This window comes from Hibiscus syriacus, unplaced genomic scaffold, assembly GCF_006381635.1.
Source record: "Hibiscus syriacus cultivar Baekdansim isolate YM2019G1 unplaced genomic scaffold, ASM638163v2 tig00110201_pilon, whole genome shotgun sequence".
In the NCBI taxonomy this organism is placed as follows: domain Eukaryota; kingdom Viridiplantae; phylum Streptophyta; class Magnoliopsida; order Malvales; family Malvaceae; genus Hibiscus; species Hibiscus syriacus.
This window is the reverse complement of record NW_024062624.1, coordinates 671324-680657: the sequence shown is the minus strand read 5'-3', so window position 1 is coordinate 680657 and position 9334 is coordinate 671324. Positions and strand designations below refer to the sequence as shown.

Below are 9334 nucleotides of genomic sequence, written 5' to 3'. Positions count from 1 at the left end.
GCTAAAATTCAGATGATCTCTCCATCCTGGGTTGTATGTATTACCGTAGGGATTATAAGCTCTTTGGGGAGGTCCCGGGAAATTCCTGATTGTGTTGACTTGAGCTGCTGAGTCGTCTTGAATCATTAGACAACCGTTTGTTGGATGATCAGGTAATGCACATATTCCACATAATCAGTTTTGTCATGTCTTTCCTGCAACAAGAGAGTTTACGACTTCAGTTAACTTGTCAATTTTATTTTCTAAGGAAGATGAACTTATCTCATGAACCCTTCGAGAAGGTTCATTATTTGTGCGAAATTGTTGGGAATTTACGGCCATCGTGGATATTAAGTCCCTAGCTTCTGTAGGAGTCATATTCACCAAGGCTCCACCGCTGGTTGCATCAATCATCTTCATTTCCAGGGGAGATAGTCCTTCGTAAAAGTATTGAAGGAGTGTTTGTTCGGTTAACCCATGTTGCTGGCAACTAGAACATAACTTCTTAAACCGCTCCCAGTAGTTGTAAAGTGACTCTCCATCAAGCTGTTTGATTCTGAATATTTTTCTTCGTAGTTCACTTACTTTTGCCGCAGGGAAAAATCTGTCAAGAAAAAGACGAATCATTTGAGCCCACTTAGTAATAGAATTAGGAGGAATATAAAATAACAATTCCTTAGTCAAATCGGCTAAGGAAAAAGGAAAATCTCTAAGTTTGATTTGGTCCTCGGTTACTCCCTGTCGTGTCATGCTGGAACAGACCATATGAAATTCCATGAGATGTTTGTGTGGATCCTTGTTCGGCAATCCGAGAATGTAGGGAGGAGATGAATAAGGCCGGCCTTCAACTAGTATGGAGTTTCACCTTGGGGAAAATCAATGCACATAGGTCCTTATTCAGTGGGTATCGCGGTTAACTCCCGAATAGCAAGTTCGGCCATCGGAATTGTATTAGCGAATTCACCTGAGTTTGATTCTTCTTCTGGATTTGTTTGTTGTCTCCTTCTTTTCCGAAGTGTCTGTATGTGGAGTCTCATAGCTTTAGCTTCTATCTCCGGGTCGTACTCCACTAATGCTCCCGGATTAGACCTGGTCATAAATAAAAAACAAACAAAAATTAGTAACTTTGACGAAGTCCCCGGCAACGGCGCCAATTTGACAAATGTCGTTTCGATGTCAAAATAATTTCCTTATTCTCGAATAATAAATAAAGGAAAATTCGGAGCGTAAAGAAGTAGGGTCGAATCCACAGGGACTTGGAAAATTCTTAATTTATGTTTGATTGGTCTATGTCAGGCGTGAAAGATAGTAAAATGGGGGGTTTGGTAGAATGAGATATAAGTAGTAATAAAAACGATTAAATAAATAAAAGCAATTAAAGTAAAAAAAATAAGAGAATAAAGGTTATGAATAAATACGATAAAAATAGCCTCAAGCCTTGCTTTGACTCAATTTCCTTTAGATCATCGAATAAGATTTTCTCTTCGGGATTCACGTCGGTTACTTTGTCTACGAGGGCTATCCCCGTGACTCTATCTTGTATATCGAATACCCAAGGCAATCTTTGATTCCGGCTTCGGGAATTGATTCTATCAACATCTATTGTCGTAGACCAATTACCGTTTAAGTTCGTGGTGACCGACTCGGATTGTTGCTTCTATAACCGTCAATTTCGATCTCAAATCCCTCTTGGCGAAGCTATCTCACCAAGTGTGTTCCCAGGAAGTCGAATTTCTTTCTATAAGCCGAATCTTCCTCCCACACGTTTAATCGCAACAACCTCTTGACCAAATTCAATCTTTGATTTTGAAAACTGTTTTGATTTTGAAAAAGAATAAGCACAGAGATTGAGAGAGATTTCTGAAGATATTAGGGACCTGTTTCAATTCTCCCGTTGGAATTGAGTCATCGCGACAGCTCTCGGCTTATGAAAAGTTTAGCTAAGCATGACAAAAGTCATACTTAGCATATTAAAAACAAGTTTGAAAATAAAGAAAAATAAAAGAACTTGAAAAGGAAAAAGAGAAAACTTTTATAAAAACTAGAGAGAAAAGAAGAATTCGCCAAGTCTACTCGTCAATCTTCCAGAAGGCGTACGGATGAAGTCTTCTAGAAATTACCGTTGATTGGACCTTCTAGAAACTGCCACGTCAAACCGCGTTGTGCCCAGAGTCGTGCCCATGTCTCTAGCTATGACCAAATAATAAAAAAATGCAGAATTCGCTCGTTTTATCACTAATTCTGGAAAGTAAGGACCTGCACGAAAATAGGCATAACACAACCAAATCAGCAGCAATAACTCCACAAAATCGAAGAAATAACGAACAAAGATTAACGATTCTGAACACTCATCATGAGGCCACATATTTTTACTGAGGGTGATATCTCAAACCTGATGATGTTCTTGATACTGCTTTATCATGACAATTTTAATTTTCTTCTAGTTATTATCCATTGCTTGAGGACAAGCAATAGCTTAAGTTTAGGGGTGTGATAACTCCGTAAAAAGACTTAATTTATAGTCTTTTCACTTAAGTTATTTCTCGTCTAAACAAAGTATGCATTGCATTTTTAGTTGCATATAGGTTATATTTTCTTGTGGTGGATAAGTTTTGCTTTGGCAAGATTTATTTCGCTTAACTGATGCTGCTGAGGAGAAGGGGTTGTTTGAGTTGTGTTTGTGCAGGAACTCTACAGAGGAAGAACATTTCAGTCGTGACAATGAAAAGTTGAAAAGGCCAATGGAGCATATGAGAACGTGAGGAGCAGATTTAACTCGCCGAGGCAAGATTTATCTGAAGAAGTCTGAAGCACATGTGGCGAAACCGCCTATGTCACATGCCAGTTGGATGACCTACTTCACGTGCAAGCAAGCCTTGATTATTCTGACAGTCTCCAGCCGCATTTCTTTTTTAAGTTTGGGAAATTAATAACGACTACTTAAGGAAACTCCAAAAGCATACAAAGCCCTATGAGATTCTCCTTATAATTACCAACCGTAGCCGCAAAAAGAAGGAGGCAAGGAAGAAGAAAGAAGAGCTTTACCTTAGGCATGAGCAAGCAGATGCAGTGTTTTCCCTCCGTCTACCCCCCAGTCTTCCTTGGTGTCCTCTATAGCCAGACGATAGCAGAACGATGATCAGGCCTCGAGAGAGGGTGATCACTAAGGCAGGCGTGGTGCTGATCAGGATTATCGCGACAGAGCCCCGACTTTGGGAGTCGTTCTTCCTTTGTTCCTAAACTCTAATTCTATTTAGGGTTGTATTAAATGGTTTAATATTGGATGATCTTTGATAACACCATGAATGCTTTACTTGGTGTTAAACTTTGTTTTGCCTGACCAATATTTTTATTTTTATGAATGATGAATTATGTTTGCTTATGATTGTTTTGCTCATAGTTTAAATATTTTGCCTTAACACTGTAAGAGCATCGAGAGATCGCCTTTGGTCTAGAAAGTGGTTCTTGAATTCAAGAGAATTAAGAGAGATCAACGTGAGCAAAGGAATGAATCCGGGATGGTGAAGTTCTAACTTGTCTACCTTAGAGATAAGGAGTGAGTTTCAAACTACTAAAAGGGATAAAGGCTAGAGTAGGTTAAGACAACGTCTATAGTTAACGCCGAGAAGTATTGCCATAGCAACCGTCTAAGAATACCTAGTAATCATGTCGGGCAGTTTAGTGAGTCATAATAATTCATTTTGGGCTTAAAATAATTGTTGCCGAGACAATAGTTTAGCATCAGTGCTCTGTAACACGTCTGAATATGTGAGGTTGTTTGCGTTATATTTAATCCAATACTTGTTTTGTTTTTGTTTTATCTGTCTGCATACTTTCTTTGTCTCAACCACACTTGTTTGCAATCATTGAATCATTATTCTTAGCTCTTGAATATTAGTTTTTAGCTTTAATACTCAGTAGGATTAATTTATGGCATTAGTTCTAGTTGTGGTGAAAAGATATTTCTAATCCAATCCCTGTGGAGACGATACTCACTCACTACTATATTACTTGCATCAATTGTGTATACTTGCACAGATTAGCTTGCCTTAACATATACATTCACAAGCGATCAGGTCTTTTTTCCAAAGCACCCAAAGCCTACCCCCGTCAGAGTAATCATAGTTCGTAGTTAAATTCCAATCAGCAAACAGAGGGGCTACAACCTTAGAAAAATTGACATTCCTAACTTTGTTTTCCATAAAACAAACCACATCAACTCTTAACATATCCAATCTCCTCACCACTTTGCCTAGATTAAGGTAATTATTGATCCCCTTACATTCCAAAAACTAAAGATCATTAATTAGAAATAGGAAAGTCACCCCTACTAGCTTCAACATTGACCTCTGAACCTTTAACCTTGTCCAAATGATCTTTCTTTTTAGCTTTAATTTCATTGAGAAGCATGGCAACCCCCAGAGATGCTACCCGAGCCTTCCTAGGTCCCTCAATAACACCACCTCCAGCCATACTCTCCATTTTACTAGAAGAACCAGCATTGTCTTTTTTCTTTTCCCTTGCCTTCTTCTTAGGGATCAATGAATCCTGCAGAGATGGGAAATCACCACCACAACTAAGATTTGTCGCAGTTCCTTTAGGTAAGGTCATACCAGCAACCCCTAACTGATCTTCAATGCCAGAGAAGATGCTCTGCTTAGAAGACTTCCCAGCAGTGCCATCAAAATCACCTAACACAGGAACTTGAACATCAACCATACTTCCTTGCAGAGTGCCTTTAGTATTGTCCTGAGGAGGATGATTAGCTATATTCTCAATACCCTGCATAACTTTTCCAGAACCTTGAAATTGATCAGTAATAGCTTCTCTTGCCTCTTGTAAAGGGCCAACATTAGTTTCCTGAAGAGCATGAATAGAAATAACCTCACCAGTACCAACTTGCAATTCTACAATCCTTAATACTTCTTCACTGGGGGTTGGTCTTCTGCAAAACAGAGCAAGAAGAACCAACCATCCCCTCCTTGTCAGAAGAACCAGGATTATTAGGACTCACTTTTTTCCTCCAGACTTGAGCTTCCTTACTCTTCAGGGGTCCTTTCTACAGTTCAACACAATTACTAACAAGATGCCCAAAAGTTTTACATTGCACACAAAACTTAGGAAACCATGGGACATAGACCCTGACTTTCACTAAAGAACCATCCCTTAGAGCTACATGGATCACCTCAGGGATAATTGCGCCAGTTTGTCCTTTTTACATGCTCACGTTTTGCTTATAAAATTGTCTTGATTTCCATCTGCGAGCAGATCCCGATGATCAAAATACCCGGTAAACTCATCCGATGCATCATGATATGGACATGAATACAACCTAATTTGCATCACTTGATACAATTTTAATATAAACTTGGCTAAACCCTCATATCTCACTGGCATCATACAACAGGAGTCGCAGACAAAGTGTGAAAACAATCATTGTTGCACTATTTTGTTTGGTGAAGAATGTTGGGACAGAGACAGAGATGAATAAAATGGGGGTGTTTCAAAGTCATCCATGAAAGATTACAGGTTTGACTAATAAAAAAGCCATCCCTTGAAATTCGCTAATAAATTTTGGCAAAGTTTTAATATTGCGTGACAAAGGATTCTCTCCTAAAATCAGTATTTACTCCCAACGTAAATGAGACCTTTTATAATGACCGACATATATAAGGAATCTCGGACCCATAAAATAAGAAATTAAGAATGCAGCACATTGGGATAAAATAAATACTAAATCGTATTTTTTTTAAATGGCACGTATATCTGAAATTGAAAATCTAAAAGAATATTTTTGATGTTTGATTTCATTCATATTCCTTATTCAATAATGGAGCAAGTGTAGAACCTAGGAATACATATATTTTAACGTAAATGCAACTCAAAACTAAATATTTCACTTGCAAGAGTGAACAAGTATAATAATTTTACACATCCCCTTCAAACAAATTTACAAAACAAGATGTTCATTTTTTGAACATTACAGAAAAGCAGTGCCAGCAAGACCATGGTGTAAAAGATTATGAGCAATAGCATCTCTAGCTTTCATTGAACTTACCGAATTCAAAGCAACTTCAGGGACCATTTCATCATCCACAACCTCAAATCCCAAGTCTGGGTCAATCCCTTCATCTCTCATTTCGCATATATTATGCAAAACACAACAAGCTCCTAGTACAACAGGCAAATCCTGCAACTTTACCTCTGTCCTTTTCTGCAAACAACACCATCTTCCTTTCAATCTACCAAACGCTTCCTTAGCCACCTTTTGAATCTCCCCAACCTTTTCATTGAAAGCATGTTGTGTCCAAGTCAAATGTTGTTGCGTGTAAGGAACCAAAACCCAGTCCATTAATGGAAACCCAGAGGTCCCAACGATCCAAACTCCTTTTAGTAATCCCCCATTTGCCCGTTGATACAGAGCTGATTTTTCAAGCACTTGACCGTCGTTCATTGAACCTGGCCACCCTATACAAACATCTGTGAAAACTCCCCTTGTATCGACGACGCCTTGTACGGTGATCGAGTACGAGGTTTTCTGGTCCCGCTCCGTGTGTCTCTTGTTGAAATACGCCACCACGCTTATCTTCGGTGCTATAATCGGGATATGCGTCGTGTCGATTGATCCGATGACGTTTGGTATCCCCGAAATGGTCTCGATTTCTTCTTTTATTTTCCGTAACGAATCCTCGCCCGGCCAGTGTAAATATTTCGGCATCAAAACGCTGCGTATCGCCGAACAGACTTCGAGGACCAACTTGTGACACGTCGAGATGCCCAAACCGAACCGTTTCGAAACGAGACGTAACGGTTCGCCCGTTGCTAACCGCCAAATGCAAACCGCCACTCTTTGGTTAACGGGGATGGCGTTCCGTAACGTTGTGTCTTCTTTGGCGATGACGGAGTTGAGCTCTTCGCAGATGAGCTCGAATGTTGACTTGCTCATCCTAAACGCCTTCTTGAATTCATCGTCGGGGTAATCGGGTCGGTTACACTCGTCCCACCAAGCCTTCGATCTGTCTTTCACCCATAACCGCCTCTGCTGACCCGACCCGGATTGTTTGTTTTGTTGGTCGGATGACTGGTTTTCCGTTTGCCTAACGGCAGTGGCGGCAGCGACGGATGCTGCCATGGCTCGGGACTTCTTCCGCTTCATACGGTCGGTCTCATCGATTTCGGAGTAGTAATATTGGAGATTGGTATTAAATTCGAGCATGGTTCGAGTTTTTCTCTTGTGATTCGACTCCAAAATCGATTTCTCCTCGTTTGTTGCTTCGGTTTGCTCTTCGTGGTCTCGCTTTTCTTGCTCGTCAAGCAACAGTAACGAAGTGATGATACCATTCAAATCTCTCTTCTTGGGTTCGTGGTCGGTGGAACAGCTATCTTCATCGTCGGAAATTGTATCTTTCCGGCGTCGCTTGTAATTGTCGCCGTTATTCATTTCAAAGCAAAAGGTGAAGAGAAATCGCTCTTTTGTTAAAGAGCTGAGCGTTTTATATATGAGAAGAAAACCAAAATTAAGGGCAACTCTTCGTGGTCTCGCTTTTCTTGCTCGTCAAGCAACAGTAACGAAGTGATGATACCATTCAAATCTCTTCTTGGGTCGTGGTCGGTGGAACAGCTATCTTCATCGTCGGAAATTGTATCTTTCCGGCGTCGCTTGTAATTGTCGCCGTTATTCATTTCAAAGCAAAAGGTGAAGAGAAATCGCTCTTTTGTTAAAGAGCTGAGCGTTTTATATATGAGAAGAAAACCAAAATTAAGGGCAAGATTAAATAGGCGAAATTTGAAAAAAAAAAGGTTTTTATTTTATTTTCGCTTTTCTTGTGGGTTTGAAAAGTGTAGGAGAAAGGTGTGAAAAGATTGGAGTAAGTGCAAACGCAAGGAGATTCAATCATTTGAAATTCTGTTGTCTGATAATTTAACATAGAAAGCAAAATCTAACACGATACAGTTTAATGGGGGAGTTATTTAATATACTGTTATAGAAAGATTTACCAGAGATATTATTATTATTTTTAATACTTTTGGTAAAAAATTATTTAAAATATTAATATTTTTTAATATTTTTGATAAATTATCTAATATTAATATTTTTGGTAAAAAAAATAATATTTTAAATAAAGTTTTACCAGATATATTAATAAACCCAATAAAACATCTAATAATAATATTTTTAATAAAAATAATAATATTTTAAATATTTTTTATAAAAAATATTAAAAAATTAATATTTCAGATAACATTTTTATTGGCCGTATATTAGACTCAAACATCCCCCACAGTATAATGCAATAATAGTGTACGAAACAATCAATCATAAGAAGTAATTTTGCGGATGACAGGAAAGTTATAACATATGGGTAGTTCTGCGGTGCGGCACCTAAAAAACGGTTAATATATGGTGTGACCGGTTAATTAAGTGACCGGTTAAAATTTAGACCGGTTATGTTATATTATTTAACCGGAAATATTATAAAGTACAATAACATACTAGGTAGCGCTTATATAATGTAATAGGTAGCGCTTATATTTACCTATTTTATAAGTAACTGGTATATTTATACCGATAGCATTGCAAATTTACCTATTACATTATATATTGAAAGTGTCCATACTTTTATAAAAAGGATCGATATTTCTTTAAAGTTATGTAATTTATGTTTCAATTTTTTTTAATAGTGTTTCATGTTTTCCACCTACAATATTAATTTAATAATTTCATTTGCACAAAAAATTATTTGATTGTTTTGATATTTTATAAAATATTATTTAGAATTTTTAATTTAATAAAATATATCGTAACGTAAAATTAAATCATTAGACGCCTATAATTACTAAATTAATATCTTAAAATTCACTCAAAAGATAACCTTAAATTAATGTTTTCCACAGTGAGCATTGCAAATTTACCTATTACATTATATTATATTGAAAGTGTCCATACTTTTTATAAAAAGATCGATACTTCTTTTAAAGTTATGTATTTATGTTTCAATTTTTTTAATAGTGTTTCATTTTTCCACCTACAATATTAATTAATAATTTCATTTGCACGAAAAATTATTTGATTGTTTTGATATTTATAAAATATTATTTAGAATTTTTAATTTAATATAATATATATCGTAACGAAAAAAATAAATCATTAGACGCCTATAATTACTAAATTAATATCTTAAAAACTCACTCAAAAGATAACCTTAAATTAATGTTTTCCACAGTGAAAAAGTATGGACACTTTTATAAAAAAGATAGACACTTTACAATATAACCACTACCTATTACATTATATAAACGATACCTATTACATTATATAAGCGCTACCTATTACATCATATGTTTACCTATTATA

At 37.0% G+C, this 9334-nt stretch overlaps 1 protein-coding gene across 1 annotated transcript; it reads right to left on the bottom strand.

Moving 5' to 3' along the window:
- Positions 1 to 251: 251 nt before the first annotated feature.
- On the bottom strand, positions 252 to 7477 carry LOC120218730 (protein ALP1-like). Its single transcript, XM_039215632.1, has 2 exons — positions 5926 to 7477; positions 252 to 261 (listed from the first exon to the last, which is right to left on the bottom strand). The coding sequence occupies exon 1, from the start codon at positions 7418 to 7420 to the stop codon at positions 5960 to 5962; it is 1461 nt and encodes a 486-aa protein (XP_039071563.1). The 5' UTR covers positions 7421 to 7477; the 3' UTR covers positions 252 to 261; positions 5926 to 5959.
- Between the last annotated feature and the right edge of the window lie 1857 nt (positions 7478 to 9334).